Here is a 24,276-nt window from a genome sequence, read left to right on the forward strand (position 1 = left end):
TTGCTGTAATTAACAGCAGATAACTGTTGTTATAATTTACAGCAAACCATAATTTGACTTTTGTAAAATAAGGATAGGAATTAGGTAGAGGCTCCTGATTTTAAGGTTTTCATAGTCGTCCAATAGTAGTAGTGGTAGCATTTTCGTTACTACATTATCTATCCAAACTGTTACGAACATTACTGTTTCAATATTTTATAAAATCTAAATACGGGCCCTATTCAAGAACACACACGTATTTTTTATAACGGTTTATTTGCCTAGAACTTACCGCATATCCTTCTTTATCATATTCGAGATAATAGCAAGTTCTCAGTCATAATTTACTTATAAATATACACATTACCCAAATAAACCTAAAAAATGAGTTCGAATAAACGGGTGGCATTAAAAACAGGCGATACAGTGCATCAATATATGATATTTAATCTTCATGTACAAGCAAATTTATTAATACACGTTTAATAATCGGTCACGTTCGAGCGCATCTCACTGAATCATATCGTATTATGCCATAATATAGTGTAAAATATGTATAATAGAGGCGGGCGGCGGCAGGGGCGGCGCCCGCGCGGCAACTCAAAACAGGCAGCGGCGAATCGCATCCAGCTCTACGGAGGCGCGCTACTCGCTCTCGGCGCCTCTAACAACTATAATTTGTCTAACGGCGACGCCCGCTTCGGCCGTGCGCGCTGGTCTCCATAGGACATTTCTCTATTATGTATATAGGTAATCTTTATAATATAATTCTTTGTCACTAATATCTACACCGTTTCCAAGGGTTACAGTTATATATACGGCGGCTGCGGCCTAGTGAGTCCACTTGCTCCAGGCTTGCTGTAACAAACAAACAGTTGTTATTAGATACAAGCACTGACCTCCATTATACAAGTACGCGCAGTTAACTATACTATTAGTAACCCGCGTATTTGGAACTTGGTAAGCGTTAGTTAAGATTCGTCTTAACTAGAGCTTACCAAGGTTTAATGTTACGTCTTTGGAATAAATTTTTTGTGTTCAAAACTGTCTTTCCTAAGCGCTCTAAGGCCGGCCATAGACGGACTGTATCTTGCAGTCGAAACCGACTGCAAATCTGCAGTTTCCATACTAAATTCATATCCGCAACACACGAACCGCTCAAGCAGTTCTTGAGCGGTTGGTGCAAATTTCAACGCGACCCGACTGCAACTTGCGGTCCGTCTATGGCCAATCCAAGTCCACCAAGCTATTCATACCTGTTTATCAGGCGTATGGTGCGGCGGCTGGTCCCAGTGCGGCGGCTCAGCGGGCGGCAGGTAGTGTAGTGGCAGCGCGTGCATCAGCGACAGCGCCGCCGCCGTCGCCGCCCCGCCCGTCCCCGCCGCGCCCCCCGCGCCGTACTCCGCTCCGCTTGACATGCCCACGTTGTGAGCGCCTTGTTGCTGTCAACAAAAATTGTATTTCAGCATATAGTCGGATTTAATGCAGATGAAACTGCGATGCAAAATAATTGGTGTTCAACAGTAACTCCTAGCTCTGTTCCATATTTTCTGGCAGAATACTTGGCAATAAGGCTGCATTTTTGGAACAAAGTTCCTTATTATTGAATAACCTGGGAAATTGATTCGCAGGCAGCTGGAGGACATGGGTAGCTAGGTCGGGTTATATCAAACGCAGAACACGACTTTGCGTCAGCGTTGCGTCGACGGAGCGCTGCCGTTGCGTTGTTTTACATACAAATAATCATGGTGTTCACACGGCGCGCTCCGTCGTGACAGCAGCGCGCAACGCACACATGACGGACAGCAGCCCCCGAGACGAAGCACGAACGAAGGGGGTGTTGACGTTAAGACTGCTTCGTAATAACGCTGCGATGACGCAGCGCCCGTATCGCCGGCTATGCATCAAACGGCAGCGTTGCGTCGACGCAACGCCTGTGTGGACAGGCTCTAACACTCACCTTGTATCTATCGTGGTCGGTGCGGTGGTGGTGGGGGTGCCAGTCGTCGGCGGCGGTGAGCTTCCACGCGCGCTCCGTGCCGATGGGGCGGGGCTTGCGCTCCTCCTCCTCGCCCCACCCCACGCCCACGCCGCCTACGCCCACACCCACTCCCACGCCGCGCTCCAGTAGGGACTGTGAATGTTCAACAGCGTCAATTAAGAAGGGATTTTTCTCATTCAAGACACGACTGTCTTAAAAGACAGACAATAATTATTGTCTATCATAATATTAAGAAGCTATATAGTTTGTTGAACGCGCTAACCTCACGAACTACTGAACTAATTTGTATGTATTTTAGCATGGATATAGAGTAGACCAAGGGGACATAGGCCACTTTTTTTGCGAGAAATTGTTCGGTTTCCGTGCAATCTCTTATTTACGCTTGTGGAACCGCGCAGAACGTCTAGTACAAAACAATATTTGTGTGTCCATCTTTATGTGAATTGTATAGCATTATGTAATCAACAAGAAAGTGGTGACTACCTGGTAGGGATGATGAGGCGGCGCGTGCATCTTGGGCGCGGTCTGCTGGTAAGACAACAGCAGCGAACTCAGGTTGTTAGCGCCGCTCACGCCCGGGAATAGCTGCAACGTATAGACGCAACGTGTATTATAGCAGGATAAGAAATTATTTACTGAAAATCATATGATTAATGATGACGATGTAGAAAACGAATTATTTGCATAACATTTAATCCAGTGTATTTTATTATCGGTATCACAATGAAGACAAACAGGGCTCGTCAATGACTACTATATTTTCATATTGTATCAGTATGTGTACCTGTGCGGCGTGTTTGTGCTGCTGCTGCTGCTGCTGCAGGAGCGGGTGTCGCTGGGCGAAGTCCGGCGCGCGCGGGTTGAGCCGCGACACGCCCTCCACGCCCACGTAGCCCAGCCCCAGCGCGGCGTTCATGCTCGCCGCGCTCATGTTGGCGGCGCCCATGTTGGCGGCGCTCATGTTGGCGCCCATGTTGGCCGACCCCATCCCCGCGGCACTCATGCTAGCCGCGTTCATGTTCGCGGCGCTCATGCTGGCCGCACTCATGTTGGCAGCGCTCATGCTGGCCGCGCTCATGCTGGCAGCGCTCATGCTGGCTACGTTCATGTTCACGCCGCCGGACATCGAAACCTGCTGGGATTTTCATGTTTAACATCAAACGACGCTTAATACAATCTTATTTCTCGATCGAAAGACAAGTAACTTGACGTTGAAACGTAGAAGACGTAATTGAAGTACTTACCATCATGTTGTGTCCATTTCTCGAGTTGTCCTGGTATATGGGTCCATTCCGGGATAATCCACTCATGTCCATAGCGTTTACGGCGTTGCCTGTTAACATATTTTATAACAAATTGTAACACTAAAAAATTAACACTTGCCATTAGCACTAACCAATAATAACCATTAACCGCGCTATAAGGTTCGAATAAATAGACGGGAATCGTGAAAAAGTCCACTAGTCAAGTTATATACCTTATTACTGGCAAGAGTACTAACCTATCGGCATAGGATGGTGGTACTGCTGCGGTGGCGGCGTGGAGCCGTGCGACGAGGTGCGGGAGCACGGCGAGCACCCGCCCCCGCCCGCGCCGCGGTACCCTGGCGCCTTGCTCGCGTCCACCTACACACATTATTTAATAAAAATATATTTAAAACAATGTTTTGTTCATAGTAATAATTCCCAATAAGTATATAATGCACAATTATAAACAAACAGATATTACACCACACTGTTTCTGGAACCTACAGTTAGGGAAAGTGTCGCTAAATCCTATTAAAATTTAGGTTTTGGTTCCCCTTTAGGGTAAGGGTGCCTGAATAATAATAATATCTGAGGACGCTTCACACCACGTCAGTCCGGCCCCGTACCCGAAGGACTTGTGTTACGGGTACCAGACAACGGAAATATATTTAATACTTTTATACTATACATAATATATTTAAGATTTTTATTATATTATGATACACATATTTAATTATACACATCCAAGACCCAGGAACCCGCGATCCCCGGCTTGAGCTACCAATAGCCCACCAACCGAGCCACAGAGGACGTCAAATACAGTGTGATGTATCGGCTTACGTCACTACGCACCTGTGGCGGTGGCGGTTCGACGTGCGCGTCGGCCCAGGCGGCGCTGGCCGACACGGACAGGTCCTTGAACAGCGAGTACTCCGGCGCGCCGCCGCTGCCGCCCCCGCTGCCGCTGTGCGCGCCCGCACCCTGTCAGATCGGTCATGTTATTGCAAACGTTTGTAAACTAGAGATACACAAGTTAAATGTAAGGTCACTTTTAAAATTGTAAATTCCCTAAAATTAGGATGTCGTGAGTTACAACGAGAATCGACAACACTAATTCATAACATTGTCACATAGATGTTCTATGAACTGCCGTGCTCTATATCTCAACGTTTTTGAATGTATCAAGATTGTAAGCTTCCGTATGATATATAGGTAATCTATTGAACAAACGGTTAATTTTACGGTCCAATAGGCGGAAACAATTTTTAAAACCGCAAAGATCCGGTATCTTTATGTTTTTGAAAACTATTTCCGCTTGAAAATAGTGCTCTATATTATTGCAGGGTCTGTTAAAAAAACAAAAACTTTCAATACATACCTGTGGTGTAGTATTAATATGCAGCGCGGACGTCGCGTTAACGGGTTCGTCGTTCCAGCTAGTGTCTGGGCTGAGTTGCAGCGCGTCGGTCGCGCGCTCCTCCTCGGCGCGCGGCGGTGAAGGCGGTGATTCACGTGCTCGCAGCGGCGACGCTGACCCGCACCCGCTGCCGGCGCTCACCGTCTGCCAAAAGAAAATCTCGTTAGAAAAGCACTTTCACTCGGATGACGTTAATGCATCGTGATTACTGATGAGAATTAAACCTTCATGGTCGAAACTGCTAATCCCTGATAAGTGATAAGGAACAAACTGTGTTTTTTTTTTAATTTTGTATTACTGTAGAAACTTATTTTTTATTTTTATGCACCAAATAGGCTACTTGACCTACTTTTTTTCTTCATGCTAATCGCTTCTTAATCATTCATTTTCACAAAAAAACTAATATTTTAATATTTTACACAGTAGAAACCCATAAAAATGTTGATTGAAAAATATGCCTTATAAATAGCGCCGAAAACACTGTCCGCCATAGTGTGACGTCATACGTTTTGTATTTTAATAAAATAAATAAGAAATTATGGAGAAAAGTTTTGGCCATTTCATTTCCCGTCTACAATAAATGGAGATAATATATAAAACTGATGTTTTATTTGAATTATTCAAGAAAATATACCTATTTTACAAATCTTTCTAGGCTTATTCTTATTATTTATATACATTTTTTTTATGAAATAAGGGGGCAAACGAGCAAACGGGTCACCTGATGGAAAACAACTACCGTCGCCCATGGACACTCGCAGCATCAGAAGAGCTGCAGGTGCGTTGCCGGCCTTTTAAGAGGGAATAGGATAATAGGGGAGGGTAGGGATGGGAAGGGAAGTGAATAGGGGAGGGTAAGGAAGGGAATAGGGTAGGGGATTGTGCCTCCGGTAAACTCACTCACTCGGCGAAACACAGCGCAAGCGCTGTTTCACGCCGGTTTTCTGTGAGAACGTGGTATTTCTCCGGTCGAGCCGTCCCATTCGTGCCAAAGCATGGCTCTCCCACGTATGAATAAACTTACATATAACGAGCGCGATAAATAAAAGATTAAATTACTAAAGTGATGATTTCACATCCAAATCGGAAGTACCGCAAAAGCGTTTTCGTCAGTACAAATCCTATTTTCATAAAATCATATTTTTAAATCGACTTTATTTATCAATCATAAGCTTTTATTTGATGATAAGGGTGAAATACGGTTTCTTAGGCCAAGTTCTACTAGAAATAAGCATTTGTTCAATGAAATTGAATATAGGTCCAGTAGTCTAGTGTACACTTTTCTAATACATACTGGTAAATTTACACTGTGAATAAGCTATACAAGAATAAAGCATTGATTAAGATATCTACTGTATAACTCTTTTAATTAGTTAGGGCCAAGGGGGATGATGTAATATTTAAAATAACACATTAAACATACCTGAGGCGGCACCCTCGGCTTGGCGTCAGCGGGGGGCGTGGCGGTGAGTTTGGCGGCGAAGGTGTGTCCGCGCGCGCCCACTATCGCGCCCGTGTACGTCAACGCGCCGCTCTTGATCGCGCCGCTCACGCTCGCACTCGTGCCGCTCACTCGCTTCTCAGTCACGGGCACGCCTGCAATCACGTCTGAATTACACAACGGCGGATATTTTTATGTTAAGAGGAAATTTATTATGTGTGTCATTTCTTATATACCTTGGAGAAGGGATAGATTTTTGTTAATCACTGTTATAAACTATATTGACTAAATCATAATAATCAGTCAGTATTATAAGCAGTAACACTGACTATATTGACTAAATAATATTTCAGTCAGTATTGTACACATTACACAGTAACCTATTTTAGGAGTTGGTAACACTGACTATGACTAATATATCAGTCAACATAATACGCAGTAACGTACCGTGTGCGTGCGGGCGCGAGGGCGGTCGCGGCGCGGCGTGCGGCTTGGCGGGCGTGCGCGCGGGCGGCGTGGCGCGGCTGCCCGCGACGCCGATGGCGGCACTAGCCGGAGCCGCGCTGCTACTGCTCACCTGTACACGACATTATTACAATGATAATAAAAACCTCCAGACGGTCACCTACATAATATTAACATGTACTGTTTCCATAAAGTTTCTCTCAATAGAAATAATAATTTTGAATAATAAGTTAAAGTAACTGAGCTTAAAATTTTCGTAATAATCAACAAGCACTTATTGTTGCAAACTAAAATCTTTTAAAAATATCTTTACTTTAAAACTTATATATTGACGAGCTTTTGCCCGCGGCTTCGCTCGCGTTAAGGGCGGGAAGACCAAAGAAAGAAAAGTATTCGTAGCGACGAAGCGCTGTTTGAAACACTACGATCGAGGCGGGTGGCGGGGCAACTTACTGCGGGGGGAACACGTTATTCGACCTTCTAAGCAGCGCTCGAGTGCGCCACAGTATACAAACAATGAGCCGTAGTCTAATTAGTTATTTCATTTTATTTTGGATTTTGTTTCTTTTATTCATTTACCCCTTTATAATAAGTACATAATATATAAATCATATAATATCATGCTGCATGCATGAAAATTAACGGTTTAAGGGGTTTATCCAATATTGTACTGATGAAGCTGATGTTATTATTTTTTGTTTTTTTGTTTATCTCATGTTACTTATATAAAATTTTCGCGTCACAATGTTAGTTACCGTACTCCTCCAAAACTGCTTTACTGATTTTTACCAAATTTTATATGCACATTCAGTAGGTCTGAGAATCGGCTACTGGGTTTTATTTTGATAAGTGCATTTGTTGAATAAATAATAGTAAATTATTACATTACTCGAGACTGACGGCGGCCATTGTTTGTGCGACGACGGGATAGCGACGGACGTTGCCATGGTGCCATACTTATTTAGTCAATTAAATAAAATAATATGGGCGAAATACTTTATATGGCAAAACCACAATAGACATAACTACCAGTAGTTCGACTGCAAAGAAACGGACAGGTTTCAATATCTGTCAAATTCGTCGGGTTTCACTAGGATTATAAACGGAATGTGCCTCGCGCTGGCTGATATAATTTATTTTTAAATATTTAAAATAAAGATTTCAAAATTGGATTCTGACAATTTTGAACGCATGTGCCAAAACAAACAAAAATACGACCAAAGAGGAACACGTCCAGCGAATATGTCATAGTTTTAAATTCGTAGGTAACAATTTAACAACCCTAGTGATGATTTTCGTCATAATACGTCAAATTTAAAAATTTCAACATCAGTTCTAAGTCGGCATACTCTATAATTCTGTCTACTCTGGCAAAACTATGTTTGCCGGGACAGCTAGTTATATAATATACATATTATGTACGAAATTAGCTCAGTTCAATTCTAAATTCATTTTCATTATTTACTCTATTAAAATAAACTATTATTACTCATTTAAACACTATTTGGGCGATTCCGCTAGAGACGACCCTCGACCCGAATTTTTAAATTACAGCATTTGTTACATTTTTTTATTTAATTATATATAGAAAGATGTATATTTACTAGCAAAAGAACTTTTATCAGTAAAAATTCAAATCTGAATGATTTATAACATTCTGAAGTGATATCATCTAACGGCGCGAGAAAAACTGCTTATGCCACACATGATTATTTTTACTACAAATCACTAGCTCGAAGTTGAATTTCACTACATAATATTGACTGTATAACATAAGTTTATATTTCTGCGCAAAAAAATCAACAATTTTAAATTAGTTTTCAAACAATTAAAAAAAAAATTGCAATTGTTGCACCCGCGATAAAAAAGGTACAAAAGTTTAGTTTTCTCGCTAAAATGAATTGTTAATAATTTGAAACTTTGTAAAAGTAAGAAGAATTGAGAGGGAAATAGGAATTAATCATTGGAATAAACTATTTTATGGTTTTTAATGAAAAAACAGTACCTTAAAAGTGGTTGCACCCGCGATCGAAGCAGTACAATTGCAAAAGCAACAATTTATTTTTTAACTATTCTAGTAATTTTCGACATATTTAATATTATTAAGATAAACAATAATGTTAAATTATATTTGTTATCAATAGTTTTCATGTAATTACAAGATTTATAAAAATTTCAATAGAGTCACATCGTGTTTTATATTTTTAGATATATTTCATGTATTACTTAAGAGATGTTTCAAAATGATGATTAATCTTCTTTTACTTTTAAACATTTTATAAGACATGCTACAAATGACATAAAAATCATATATATTTAATATTTTTCTTTGAAAAAAATATTTTTACTTATAATTCTACCATATTCTTTTAAATTATAGATATAAATTTTGAATTCAATGTTTGCTGCAGTTCGGTTTTATAGCAATACATCGAAAAACGTTTGCCTAAGTTACATTATTAAATTGTTTTTAGTGATTTAGACAATTTATTTTCTCAGATCGATAAATGACTGATAATTAAAAAATAACAAAATTTTAAGTAGTATTATTACAACTTACTAATAATATTATGTATTGCATATCAAAAATGTAGAAATTAGTCGCAGACTTATGAGTAAATTCAATTTCTTTAGACTTGTTGCACCCACGATATTCTGATGTTGCACCCGCGATCGTGGAAATTGTTAATAATTCCTAGTACTAATAACTTAAATTAATTGTATCTAGTTAAATCATTTCTTTGTCTTATACACTTTTGAAATATGGGTTAATAAATAACTAAAAGTTTCACAATTAACAGTATTCTCAAATGAACTCGTCCGAGTTCTTAATGGAGGGCCGATTTGGTTGCACCCGCGATACTACTTAAAACATATTTTGTGGCTTTTCTTAGATTTAATTATAGTTTTCATTTACATATCATGATTAAACTAGTTAAAATGTATCCCTTCAAAAGATAATTTATTAATAAATATGTTTTATTTTGTCAGTAGGACGCTTTAAGTGCGTCAAAAGGTTGCACCCGCGATAATGGAATCGCCCATTTACTCTTTAAATAATATCTATTTCACTCGTTACCATTATTTACACACAATTTTTCTCTCCACAAAAGTCAATTTAAGAACATATCATATTTTAAATCACAGAAAAATAAACTCGTAATATACTTAAATATTATTAAAAAAAAAAGATAAAACCGACTGCAAAATTGTACGTAATTGAGGATTAAAATTGCCTTATCTCAAAACTACCAAACCGATTTAGCTAAAATGTAGTGTTCCCTAAGTTGAAAAGTACCTAGTACAACAAAAAAAATAATTAAATCCCACTTGTAGTTCCAGAGATATGCAAACACAAACATAAAAACATACGTATACATACCTACATATTATAGGTACTTTTGAAATTTGACACATTTGTCCAGATACTGAAATATATCTACTAACATATTATACAAAAACTGGGCAGTATTGGAAATATTTCAGACATACGCGTCGAATTGATAACCTCTTTTTTTTGAAGTCGGTTAAAAAAGGTTGAAAACGTTTTAAGCACACTCGCCCCCCAGGAAATAGTGATAAACTAGTCCTATCGCGCACTGAGACCTAATTAACAATAATAAATCAATGGTCCCTAGGTAAAGTATCGAAACTGAAAAAAACGCTACTTGACAGGAGAGTGATTTAAAGTTTATTTTTTGTATAATTTTTAACGGGTGATTAAATATTTATAAAAACCGGCCAAGTGCGTGTCGGGCTACGCGCAATATAGGGTTCTGTACTCCGTAGTACCGCTAGATTTTGATAATTTTTGTTTAGTCAATGAATGTACATTTATAACGTGTTTATACTACTAACAACATCATCTTAGTTATGTTCAATACGTAAATGAGTATTGAACATTTTTTGTATGTTCAACCATAACTTCGCCGTTTGTTGACCGATTTTCATGATTATTTTGTTGGTGTACAGGGCTGAATCCGAGTTTGGTACCATGTTCACAAAAGTGGTGATCTGATGATGAGATCCATGAGGAATCGAGGGGACTCCTTGAAGTTTGTATGGAAACATATAGTGATTTCGATTTTGAAGCATTCGAGGTAAATGCTACCAAAAAGTAAGATTTCGCACCAGGTTATACCCTGGATCTGAAGCTACCGAACAGAACTTTTGAATCCTTATAGATACAGATTCGAGGATTTCGGCGTTGTTTAAACTGAAAGAATAAGCCAACGCATCAATTTGATTGATCATCATCATCACAACCATAATTATACCATGGGCCATCACATTATAACCCAATTGTTGGTACTTTTCGTGTTATTTTGCATTGAAGCAGATGTTTTTGATGATTATTTCGCTTTTTGTGAACCAATTTTCAAAATTCTTGTGTTGTTGTATAGGATATGATCTTAATTTTGTATACCAATTACGAAAGTGATGAGCTCATGATAGAATCTGTGAGCAATCAAGGGAAATCCTTAAAATTTATCAAAACACTCACAGTGGTTAAAATGTTGTTTCTAGTTACTTAAACATAATATTATGTTACGATAAGAGAAATTTCATACGAATGTGTTTCTTGGTCCAAAGCCACTGAACAGAACTCCTGAACCTTTAAAGATGAATGTTTGAAAAATGCTTGCAGTTATCTAAGCGATGCGCTTAGATAACTGCAAGCATTTACCACAATTTCGCTTACAGTAATATAATATGGATACTTTCTTTATCCTTTAACTAGTCTATGACAAAAATCAAGTCGATTGTTGCTTCGTTAGGGTGTGAGAGAAGGACAAACACTTTCGTATTCATAATTTTAGTATGGATACACAATATATTATCGTTAAAAATAAATGAAATTTAATAAAAAAATATTATTTCATTAACCCTAGATCACTAACCTTATTTTTCGACGCTTGTTACTAACCTTCGTAGTTTCGACTACGACATTTTAGAAAGGCAATTAAATGGTGTTAATCAAATGAAATGTTTACAGTTTTTTTGCTTTATTTAATGGAAATGTTGTATTTAAATTATTTATACTACTTCAATAAAGTTATATGGTATATTTATTACCTAAACAGCCTTATAATTGAGATCATAGTTTGCATGACAAGTCAAAAATTAAAATCTTTACTATTACTATTTATGGCGATATTAGGAAAAAATAATAATAAAATTAATAAAATAATGAATGCGAAATACTAATAAAATAAAAATGAATTAAAGAAAAGTATATATTATATGTTTCTGGCATAATAATCAAGTTTGTGCTCTCCGCACAACGATTTTTGCACTTGCCGCAAGGACTTTTGGGACATATGCCACATGTTTTCCTTCTTTCTGTATAAGAGGTATATGAGCTGTACTATTTTGTGTGTATGTGAAAATCTAAGTATTACTACTTTGCAAACATTTTATACGACCATCGGTTATGTAAGCTGGATCAATTTCGATATGGTCTTCTTTCTCACTCTTTGATGAATTTTTATTAGCACTTTCGTCTTGTAATAACATCCAAAGTTTTGTAGTTATAATAATAATAAACAATATCAATAAAATAAATCCGCAAAAGATGAAAAATGCGCAAAAATGTACAAACCTAATAACACAAAATGTCGCTTTAACACTAACCCTCGTCGTTTCGACGAAACATGGTTGCTGGTATGGCGCTTACAGCCCCCCCCCCCTGTCCTTTCCCGGCACTAAAAGTATCCCCATAACATATTTCAGCAAAATCGGTTCAGTGGTTTGAGCGTGAAGAGAAAACAGACAGACAGATATATTATATTATACTTTCGCATATACTAGATGTCCCGCGCGGCTTCGCCCGCTTCAATTAGGAATTTTACGGAAACCGTACATTTTCCCATAAAAAATAGCTTATATCCCTACTCCCTTCACTTGGTCTACTCTATATCTGTGCCAAATATTGCCATAAAAATTGCTCCAGTAGTTCGTAGTTTCTAATATTTCCCCCGTTTTTCCCACATTTTCCTGAGTTTCTTCTGTCGTATTAGTCTTAGCGTAATAATATATAGCCTATAGTCTTACTCGATAAATGAGCTATCTAACACTGAAATAAGTTTTTAAATCGGACATGTAGTGAGATTAACGCGTTTAAGCAAACATACTCTTCAGGTTTATCATATTAGGTAGGTATAGATTTTTTTAAATTATCGCTTGACAAACTCGAGTCTCGATCTAAAAGACTATGAAAAGTACCAATAACAGGGTAATTATAGGCTCACAAGTCATAACCATGGGACGATTAATGGTATAATATGGTAGTGATGACGATGATGATGATGATGAATGTAATTTGCATAGTAGCATATACTTTCCGTTCTGAAAACAACGCCGAAACTCTCAAACTTGTGTATCTATAAAGAATCAGGAGTTCTCTCAGCACCTTCCGAACCACGGTATACCAGTATACCTCGGTGCAAAATGTTAATTGTTGTTAGCATATGCTTAGAATTCATCTCACGAAACCGAAGTCACCACATGTTTCCCTATAAATTTTGAGGAGTTCCCTCGATTACTTATGGACCTTCATCAGATCACCACTTTTGTGAATATAATACCAAATTGGGATGATACCCTATAGGGTATTTGGACCAAAAGAAAAATTTTGAAAATCGGTTAACAAACGGCGGAGTAATCGTTGAACATAAGAAAACGAACATAACACCTCCCCTATTTTGAAAGTCGGTTAAAATTGGAGCCTATGTGTTATTCTGATGTATAAGCTATATTATTGTAAAGTTTCATTAAAATCCGTTCAGTACTTTTTGCGTGAAAGAGTAACAAACATCCATATTACATCCGTACATCCAAACAAACTTTCGCCTTTATAATATTAGTAGGATTAAGTATTGATAGAAACATAATAATAAAAATTTAGTACTTAAATTAGTACACACTTCATTTTTATTGGAGGACTAACCAATTTTTCCAAAAAAAATAAGTTTTCTTTCCGTTAAGACAATCGAAAGTAGCACTGTCAGCAAAGATTATTATTTATGATAAGACGTATAGAATCGAAACGGTCATTTTCGACAGAAATGATGTATGAAAAAACACAATCGAAACTGGTACGTTCGATACTATTGAAAAACGAAAACACGCCCTAAACAATCAAATCTCTCCGTTTTACACTTACACGGTAAACATTTATAATGCTACTAAAACTGCACAAAGATAAAGTAAAATCAAGTTTATTTTTATTTTTTTATTTTTTATTTTCATTTATTCGGGTCTCCAAACAGTCTTACATTAAAAGTTATTATATATTTATTTAAAGATCGATAAACCTTTAGTTTAAAATTATATAAAGTGTTATTTGTTTATGACGAGCGACGTACAGTCACGACCCACGATAGTGGTTATTTCGTCCTATTTTTACGCTCACCGATACAGCGTAAGCTCGCAAACTTTGACTTTCTTTGTTATACCACAGAATTAAATACATAATTAGCACCTTATGATTATATGACGGATAGACTATTACGTTTCGATAATATACATCTCTAAATATAGGAAACCTTCCATTTTTGAAGCTGTATTAAAAATATCCTAAAAAAAGAGCTCAAATAATAAATTGCAATTTTTTCAGATTCGTTAACATACCTAGGGAGTAGGGACCATCGATATTTATTATTATTGAACTAAGTAATTAAGTAATGTTTTGTGGAAATGTAAATAAATAATAGTATTGAAAATAATCGGCCAAGTGCCAGTTGGACTCGCGCTCGAAGGGTTCCGTATTGTTATAGAGCAAAAATAAGCCAAAAAATGTGTTTTTTTGTATGGGAGCTCACCTTAAATTTGAATTTTATTTCAATATTATTATTCATTATTAAAGTACTTGTATACCTAAGGCCTTTGTGAAAATTTCAAGTGTTGCCATTATTGATATAGAGCAAAAAAGGGCAAAAAAATCACGTTTGTTGTATTGGATATTAATATTAATATTATTTTGTTTTTAGTATTTGTTGTTAAAACGGCAACAGATATACACACTCTGTGAATTTTTCAGAAGTCCAGCTATAGCGGTTCTTAAGATACAGCCTGGTAACATACAGACCGACATATAGATAGACATACAGACAGACAACGAAGTCTTAGTACTAGGGTCTCGTTTTTACCCTTTGGGTACGGAACCCAAAAAATTATAGCCGATTTCAAATTGTAATAATAATTGAGAATTAAAATTATCTATCCCCTATCTCATAATGAACCGACTTTGAGGAAACTTGCCGTACGGTATAATAAATACCTAAGTTGAACCATACCTTGAAAAAAAGGGTATGCGAACACAACATAAAAATATGTATTATATTTTATGTTTGTGTTCGCATACCTTGGCAGTTGGCAGTGTTTTTCAACCTGTGTTGAAAAACACTGCCCTTAATTGAGCTAGTGCAATAAAAGGAATTACTTAGACTTATAGTTCAGGAGATAGGTTAACAGAAACCTAAAACATACATACATACACTTCCCAGATTCGGGACATTTGTTCAGACCCTGATATATACTAACATATTATTAAATACCAATACTCGGTAATGTTACATGGAAATATTACCTACATTGATACGGGTCGAATTAATAACCACCTTTTTTTAAAGTTTGTTAAAAATAACCATGTTCTTACAAAACGAATTAGTAATTAGACAGTCAAAGATGCAAAGAAAATGTTGCAGAATTGCAGATGGGCATTGAGCATGCCTCCCCGCATGTGTAGTGTGTACGTACTGCGAGTCTATAATATAAATTACAAAAAAATACGGTGGAGTTCCAAATTACCATTGAGATGTACATCTCAATGCATATTACAATACTGTATGATAGACGATAGTATTACGGTTGTTGTTGCGCTAATTCTAAGGTAATTCTATCGGGCCTATTTTGGACTTGGTTTGCGTCACTTGTTAGCAATGATCAACCAGTTGCATAATATGTTAATATTATTTCTCAAATTGTAAAAATATGTATTCAAAATGTTGCGAGAAAAAATTGTACGGTCCGTCGTCGACGAGCGCCTTAGCGCGACTAAACCCACCTGCGCCTGCAATTTTATAGTTTTTTGATCGTCGTTTTTTTATACATCGATTAAATCGAGTCAAAAAAACGAAACGCATTAGATATATTCTTCGTCTTTAATTCAGTACAAAAATTATCTGAAAATTCCAAATAATTTGGACATAGTATGGAAATTTCGTTAAAAGAAGAGGTAACTTTGGTATTTTTTTCTATCGAGTGAAGTTCAAGATATTGTGTAATGGAATACGAATTGCACTGCATTAGATCCTTAACTAACACATGTATTTTTTTCAGATTTTAAATTACTATATTTTTATGTCTCCTGTCACTTTTAAATCTTGAAAATCGTCCGTTTCTGGGAATACAGGGCCTTAAGAAGTATTATTATATACAAACTTTCATCCCCTATTTGAACCCCTTGGGGTTGGAATTTATCAAAATCCTTTCTAAGCGGATGCCTTCGTCATAACTCATAACATCTACCTGCATGCCAAATTTCAGCCCGATCCGTCCAGTGGTTTGGGCTGTGCGTTGATAGATCACTATGTCAATCAGTCAGTCAGTCACCTTTGAGTTTTATATATGGTCGCTGTTAAGCATTAGTGTCCTAACCCACAATTTTTTTTGTTGTTAAGTTTTGAATGCAGTTTTGTTCTAAAACATCTACAGAACATAACTGCATTCATAACTCAATACGTAATTTTTGTGTGGGTTAGTACACGAATGCTTAACAGCGTCCATATAGACTCATTCAGTCACTATAAAAACAATTAGAAGATCTAATGGCACCATTAAAAACACGATCAAACTATTAAAAAATAATACGAACGCAAACACTTTAAAAACCTAACCCTCTTATCAAAAAAGATTCAGTCTCATAGATATTTACCTTAGCAGCGGGTTGTTTCGGCGGTTTGGGCGGGGCTGCCGGCGCAGCGGGCGCGGGCAGCTTAGCGCGCGGTAGTAGCTGAGCGATGTCAGCCTCGGGGTCACGAATCATGGCAGCGATCAGACTCGCCGCCTGCTTCGTCGCTTCCGCTGATCCCCTACACGCAAATATCGATGTTATAAATCAGAAGTAACTAGTAAATTATAAGGATGTTTACTACATATTTGAGCTTGAGCTAGGCATAGGTTTAAATTATTTCAAACAACATTACATGTTCACTTATAGAGGAACTTCTTAAAACAACTATAGATCTTTCCCTACATAAGATCCAAGAGCACATCGTTTGTGTGCAGATTTTCATAAACTATTAAATAGCACACCTTTTATTTTCAACCTCTGGCAATAACTACATGTTTATGTAAAGAAGAAAAGGTGCGTCTGGATAATCTACTCACTTGATAGTAATAACTCTCTCGCCCTGTCCCTTGCCCTGTTTGTCGACTTCGATGTGGGCGCCCGTGGCGGACCGGATCGCGTTGATGTTGGTGCCCGCGCGACCTATCACGCGCGAGATAGCGTGCGATGCGACGCACACTTTCTTACATCTGTAACACGTCATGAGTTATAGAAATCATTTCTCATTTGATTTACATAACTACATTAGTATGGAGTATAAGCTGTAGTAGCGAGTAATTTTGAGACCAATTAAAAAAAAAATATGTACGATAATCAATAATTTCTTTGCTCTCTTAATTAGGAAAATTGCATTGAGCGTTTGTTGCGAGCATTGTTGCGTACAATATAAAATAATGAAACGATAGCTAATTGAAAAATCTACAATATACTAACATTTTAATGATTTAGTGTCGAATCACAGTATGTATGGCATTAATAATGACAACTAACCCAGGCTCGACAGCAGAAATTGTCTGCACGCTGGATTTGCGCACGACCTCCTTCCAGCCGTCCTCGCGTCGCGAAGCCACCGCGCTCGCGCTGCCGCTCTTCGGCGACGTTGCCTTGGCCTCTGCCTCCCATCTGATACAACGAAAACAGTTTACTTATCTCATCATCCATTATACAATATTTCGCTAGCATCAAGAGATCAAGAGACCAAAGCTTGAAACTCGTATCATCGTTGCTTATGTTCGGTTGCAAACTTCGGACCCGCGCTTTGGACGTTAATTTATAAACTTTTATTTTCATTTTTATAACTTACTAGCTGACCCGGCAAATGTTGTTTGCTATATAAATTATTTGTAGTTGTAATGTAGTTCTTTATTATTTTAATATTGAAGGGACTAAATAAGTATGGTACCATGGCATGGTCCATCGCTATCCGTCGCACAAACAATGGTCGCCGTCAGTCTCAAGTTGTAATAATTTACTATTATTTATTCAACAAATGCTTAACTTATCCGTCGTGTCCGATTCTCAACCCTTGCCGATATGCTCGCTAAGATTCACGAAAATTGGTAGAACCGTTTCAGAGGAGTTCACACCGTGACACGAGAATTTTATATATTAGATATGCATTCGCAGGCTGACAGCTGGTTTATGCCAAAGACACTAGCTAAAGTTAAATAATGAGAATCATTAATATGCTTACAGGAAGCTTTGACCAGCACGATGTTATGTTTAAAGAGAATTTGGCTGTGTAAGTAGTTAATATGGTCTAATGAAAATCAAAATTTTACGTCTTTAACCAAAAATAATAATAATTCATAAACTTACTGATAATTATGCAGCTTCTTGTTTTTATCTGAGGTATCGGCATCTTCTTTGTCCACGTTATGCCTGGTGGATTCGAAAACTTGGCTCTTTCTAGAGTTGTTGCCATATTTGGCTACATTCTGGACTGTCAGGTTTTTAGTGTCCTCTTCCGGTTTTCTGCAACAATGTTTCCTCATGTTTAAATCCACATTATATCATAATTGCATAAATCGATATATTTCAGAACTACTTTAGGCTCTATTCAGTAGTTTTTGCAACCTAAACATAGAACACTTTTTGTATCGAAAAATATTGTGGTACAGGAAGTATACACTCGGTGACGTAAAATGAAAACAATTTAGATATGTTCGGGTCTCACAACGCAATTCTAAATTGGACTTTAAGGTTAATTACGGGTATGACTATGAACTCACTTGTCTCTCTTGTCTGGCCGTCGTTCGGCGGCGGCGGGAGCGGCGGGGGTGGCGGGCGGTGAGGGCGCTACGTTCTCTTTCTCCTGTTTCTTGTCCGTCTTCACAGGTTCAGTTTTTGTTTCTGTTTTTACTTTTACCTGCAATTTTTTATAACAATATTATTTATTGGTAAAAATTCAGAAAATATTGTTTCTCTAGTTGTGATAAAAAAACCAGTAGGGTGATGAAGGAATGTAATAAAAGAAACTTCATACTTTTTCAGGTTGCTTCTTGGGCGCTGGTTGTGCAGGCACAGAGGTGACTTTCTCCTTTTCTTCCTTTTTCTTTTTCTTGCATTTAGTGCTTTGAACGGGGGGTGCCTTCACGTCCGACGAGGAACAGGAACCCTAAGGAATGATAAATTTATTATAGCATTAAAGCGTGTTTGTATATTGTCTGAGTCTTTAGTATCGAAAATTATGAATTAGAAAATATGACGTATTAGACAAGTTTTACTTTTTAGTAAACTGCTATGTATGCTTGTGTACCTGTGAGTTGGCGTCGATGCCGGAGTCGCCCTCCTCCTTGGGTACGGGCTCGTCGTCGCCGTCGCCGCCCTCCGAGCACTCGCCCAGCGTCTTGTCGCTGTATATCGAGTTCTTCTCGTTCTCCGCTTGGAGTTTACGCCTCTCCTCCTATATAGATAATAGAAATATTTGCGTTTAATTTACCTTAAAAAAATATATATTACTTAATCATTTTGTACTATAATAATAATAACTCCCACACCGATTTCGGTGACGGTGGCCGGTTTAATTGAAACCAGGCCAGTTACGCAAGAGTAATTTTTATAGTGCCCAAGTGTGTGCGCAGTACACAGGAGCACTCTTACTCTCATAATCCAGTGGGAAGGAGGACCGACACGACTGGCGAGAGATCAGGCGCAGGACCGACTTTTTACATGCCCATTCGTCGCATGGATCATCTTACTTGTCAGACAATCAGGTGACCAGTCTGCATTGTCCTAAGCAAACTTGGAAATAATATGTTTCCAAAGCGAGAATCGACCCCGCGACCTCCGAGTCAAGAGCCACGCTCTAAACCACTGGACCAAGGAGGCGTTATTTTGTACTACAGTAGTCACAACGACTGGCAAAGCAAAACTTAAACATTTTCTTGTAAATAAGTGAAATAACCCACCTAAAGAAGTTTACGGAGTTGATATAGAAGGCAAGAGATCTAAATTATATGTTAGTTTCTATACCAGAATACTTTCCATAATCCAGCCAACATTAAACATAATGTAAATCACTTTAGGGCTCCCACACAAAACAGCGAATTCGCATCGCATCGTGATGTCATTTTTAATATGAATTTAATATGATTTCGCAGTTATGTGTGGGAGCCCTTAAAAGTAGATCAACATCAACGAACTGTTATATCCTATCCTTGTTAGCCTTTTCCTTACCTAAGCCCTATCCATATTCTTTCCATCCTCATCAGCAATCCTACTCCCTTTATATAAACATCCTCGCAAGTTCCCAGTCAGTGTCCATCCATCCTATTTCGTTGACGGTCGTGTGCCGAAATTACTAATTCTGTGTTTTTCTATTTCACTATTTGTAGTTTGTAAAATAAATCTTTTTTTAAAAAGGGGTCTAGAAAGTACCCCATAACATTAATGGTGGCAGCGGTGGGATTATTATTAGTTTCTGGGGTCCCCTCAAGGGACCATTAATGGTGGCAGCGGTGGGATTATTATTAGTTTCTGGGGTCCCTTGAGGGGATCCTCGTTATGTTGGACTATACGTGTATCATTAGATTTATCATTTAAACTTAAGAATTTTGAATATGATTCATCGTTTTTATCCTTTTCAGGTTGTCTCGGCTGCATAGGACTTAAGAGTGAAGGATTAGGTGAGGAAGAAGGAAGATTTGAGGTTTCGGGTTCATTTACAGGATTGCGGAGTATAGGAGAGGGTGAAGGAGAAGTTGCAGTTTCAGGTACATTTGGATTACTTTTTGTTTCAGGTTCTCGAGGGGGTGATGGATTTAGATCTAGTGGAGAAGGGGTTTGTAGGTCAGGTTCAAAAGTTTGTTGGCTTGTGCCAGGTTCTGGTTCTATTAGTTCAGTATCATCTAGGTTAAGGTCTGCTGATGTTATGAGTTCATCAGGATCAAAGGATGTGGGGGATATAAGTAAATCCATCAGATCTCGGTCTAAGGTATTTGGATCTATCTCTCCAGTGTCGGGATTTGCAGGAGGGTCTTCCTGTGGTAGGACAGGGTTAACAGGATATCGAGAAAGTGCGTCTGCTGCGGAATTTAATTTTCCTTTTTGGTAAACAATATCGTATTCGTATTCTAGAAGTTGGAGTCGCCATCTTTGCTACTTGGGTCAGTGTGATTAAACAACCATTTTAGTGGTCGATGGTCTGTTACAATAGTGAATTTGCGGCCAAATAAGTACGGTCTAAATGTTTTGCATCCCCAAACTATAGCCAACAGTTTCTTTTCTGTTGTGCTATAGTTGATTCCACTTTTACTTAGTGTTCTTGAGGAGTAAGCTATGGGATGGTCTTTACCAACAGGACCTTGAGAAAGGATGGAAGATATAGCGTAATTAGAGGCATCGCAGGTTAGGTTAAAAGGTTGCGTAAAATCCGGATATACGAGTACGGGAGCTGTTAAAAGTTTATTTTTTAGAGTTTCAAAGGATAATTGATGTTCGTTTTTCCAGTCAAACGGCACATCTTTTTTTAAGAGTGATGTTAGGGATTTTGAGGTTTTGGAAAAGTCAGGAATGAAGCGTCGATAATAAGATATTAGTCCCAAAAAGGATTTGATGTCTTTTTGACATTTTGGGGTTGGAAATTCTTGTACACATTTGACTTTATTTGGGTCCGGTTTCAATCCCTTTTCTGAAATTATATGTCCTAAATTGGAAAAGACACTATCAATATAAAAGGTATCGATCCAGCAGTCGAGTCAATACAAACTGAAGGTCATTTTAAATTAAAAATTAAATTACCAAAATCTCATATATTGCATACATTCCACGTTATTAAAGAAATTAACTTACCATATGATGGAATAATAGGATCTGACATGTTAAAAACTGCAAAATAGATTACAATGAAAACCGTTTATATATTAATAAAACGTTCTTACAGTTACATTTTTTTGAACCAGCTTACATTATACCACCCAGGACTGAAATGGTCATCGAATGTTCCATAAAAAATCCTGAATTAAAAGAAGGACTCGTATTAGATCAACACTTAACAAAAAAATTATATGTTTCCAATTGCATAGCCAAAGTAAAAGAAAATAAAAGAATTAATTTAACAGTTCTTAACACGTCAGAAAAACCAGTAAATCTTAACCCTAATCTTTTACTTACCTTGCAACCCTATGGATAGCACATCTTATCAAATTAATTTTTGCCAACAACCCTGCTTAAATAGAACCAAAGAAGTCCTAGAATTACTCCGTGTTTCACATCTAAATCAAGAGGAATGCAATGCCCTATACGATACATGTTCCAAATACTCCGACATCTTCTATTTACCAAATGACACTCTTACTACAACTGACGCTATTCAACATGAAATACGTACCACTTCCGATCAACCTATAAACGTTAAGTCCTACAGATGATACGGAATCAGATGCTACTTCCGAACAATTCAATCTAGGGTAAAATGACTATTGTTTGGACAGTACCAGTCATTGGACAAAGCATAAAATCATACGGTCTTACCACAAAAGCTTTAAACATATACCCCCTTAGTCCTTACTAATAAAAACTTCTTACACATGTGTTTAACGCATGAATAGTAATTATACACGGTGTATAGGTTACCCACACATTGCACAGGGCTTGTAAAAAACTCTACTAATAATCAAATGATAATGACAGTTATGACTTGTATATCTAAAATCGCGTTATACACCATAGACTGTAGACTCAAAGGAAAACGTTCAGGAATTAAGTAACACGCTATCTGATGTTCGTGTGTTGATGACAAAAATTGATATAAAAGTTTTGTTTTTATGCACCTGGTAATTATAATTGGACACAAGATTGATTTTTAGTTAATATTAATCAGTAGAGTACGTGAATTTCGTAAATAATAATAATGTTCGACTATGACATTTACTTTCATGGTTTTTGAACGCAATGCTAATGTCAAAGTTAATAAAGGAGTTTTTGGAAGAATGTGAAAGAGTGATGTTGTGTTTTTATATTATTTTCCTAAAATTGTGTTATCTGGGTTTTTAATGTGTAATATTGGTAGGATATTAACCATTAAATATTCGTTATCGTGCACAAGTGTAGGAAAGTGATGTAATAACCAGAAACGTGCTCTTTTGTGTTCCCTCCAAAACTCCATCAAAAGTTTCAGTAAAGCGTCCTACCACTTTACTGAATCGACCGACTTGACTTCTTGACTGTATTGACTTTATACTTAGACTTTGACTAGACTTTAGACCTGACTGACCTGACGATAATATAGAAAAAATTGTATAAAGAATATTGTTTTCCCGCCATAATATTATACTCTACACTGGCCATGGTTATAGCCGAAGTGCCATTATATGAAAAAAAAAAAGTTAATAAAATTTTAAATTGTAATATTTTGTCACTTATGACGTGTTAGGGGCGCGTTCCACTAAGCGCTCAAACGCTGAAAATACTCCTTCAGCCGTTCCACATGTCGACTGCGATCGTTGTGATCGCGCCAAAAGCGTCACTCATGACGTCTATTTTCGCTAACGCAAAGCTAAAAACGACCCATAAAGTTGGGTGGGTCTTAAAGGTGGGTGGGTCGAAGTGGACGTTTTAATAAAACCGCCATCTTTATATATGCGAAATAAGCGGTTTAATTTAAATTCTAAAAACTATCATAAAATAATAATAATAAAGTTAAAGTATAAGGGGTAAAAAAGGAATAAGAATGGAACGGGAAAAACCACGGTCGTGAGCGTTATCGTTGTAGGTGCTTAGTGGAACACACCCTAAATAAAACGATCGCGATGTATGTTATATGCAACGATATCAAAATAATTAGATACGACGTATGCCGTCAAAACTGTAGCAATGTTTTTGCATGCAAAATGTGTATCGAGAAAATATTTTCGTCCTTCTTTGTCTTACAGTAGTTGCATATACTACTTTCTCTTTCGCTCATTTTACGCTTCGCTTTGATTTTTCTCTATGGAAGACATTAATTTAAATATTAATAAAATCTTAGTAATTACGTGTGAAATATTACACCTTTGGCTTTATTTGTATTTCTCATGTTGTAACTGCACTGTCGAAAGGCACACGACGGCATTCTGGAGCGAAATGTAGCGAAAAACAACGCGATAATCAATGAATTAAACACGTCCTGTTTTTACCGGAAGCTCAATTCCCCTACCCTATTCCCTTCCCTTCCCATCCCTACCCTCCCCTATTACCCTATTCCCTCTTAAAAGGCCGGTAACGCACCTGCAACTCTTCTGACTCCATGGGCGACGGAAGTTGCTTTCCATCAGGTGACCCGTTTGCTCGTTTGCCCCCTTATTTCATTAAAAAAAAAAAAACGTCCGGCTGTCACCGCGTCCTAAGGCACACTCAGGGTCGACAATCTTAGTACTATGAAACTGGAAATTT

At 37.6% G+C, this 24,276-nt stretch overlaps 1 protein-coding gene across 4 annotated transcripts in view; it reads right to left on the bottom strand.

Moving 5' to 3' along the window:
- Positions 1–401: 401 nt before the first annotated feature.
- LOC121725771 (ankyrin repeat domain-containing protein 17) overlaps positions 402–24,276 on the bottom strand; it is a 60,999-nt gene continuing 37,124 nt past the window's right edge. For 2 of the 4 annotated variants that reach the window (XM_042112874.1, XM_042112873.1), the window contains exons 28-45: positions 19,163–19,309; positions 18,890–19,021; positions 18,636–18,772; positions 18,223–18,378; positions 17,395–17,526; positions 16,944–17,093; positions 16,489–16,645; positions 6,534–6,663; positions 6,069–6,253; positions 4,607–4,789; positions 4,081–4,209; positions 3,483–3,606; positions 3,226–3,314; positions 2,766–3,116; positions 2,465–2,566; positions 1,940–2,113; positions 1,236–1,421; positions 402–837 (exon numbers count right to left, since the gene is read on the bottom strand). In XM_042112874.1, the coding sequence (XP_041968808.1) occupies positions 811–837; positions 1,236–1,421; positions 1,940–2,113; positions 2,465–2,566; positions 2,766–3,116; positions 3,226–3,314; positions 3,483–3,606; positions 4,081–4,209; positions 4,607–4,789; positions 6,069–6,253; positions 6,534–6,663; positions 16,489–16,645; positions 16,944–17,093; positions 17,395–17,526; positions 18,223–18,378; positions 18,636–18,772; positions 18,890–19,021; positions 19,163–19,309 (2,691 nt within the window). In that variant the 3' untranslated portion in view covers positions 402–810. The remainder of the gene's footprint in view (positions 838–1,235; positions 1,422–1,939; positions 2,114–2,464; positions 2,567–2,765; positions 3,117–3,225; positions 3,315–3,482; positions 3,607–4,080; positions 4,210–4,606; positions 4,790–6,068; positions 6,254–6,533; positions 6,664–16,488; positions 16,646–16,943; positions 17,094–17,394; positions 17,527–18,222; positions 18,379–18,635; positions 18,773–18,889; positions 19,022–19,162; positions 19,310–24,276) is intronic. The other 2 variants (XM_042112876.1, XM_042112875.1) reach the window with 2 other exon arrangements.

The sequence above is a fragment of the Aricia agestis genome, chromosome 3 (assembly GCF_905147365.1).
Source record: "Aricia agestis chromosome 3, ilAriAges1.1, whole genome shotgun sequence".
Lineage (NCBI taxonomy): Eukaryota > Metazoa > Arthropoda > Insecta > Lepidoptera > Lycaenidae > Aricia > Aricia agestis.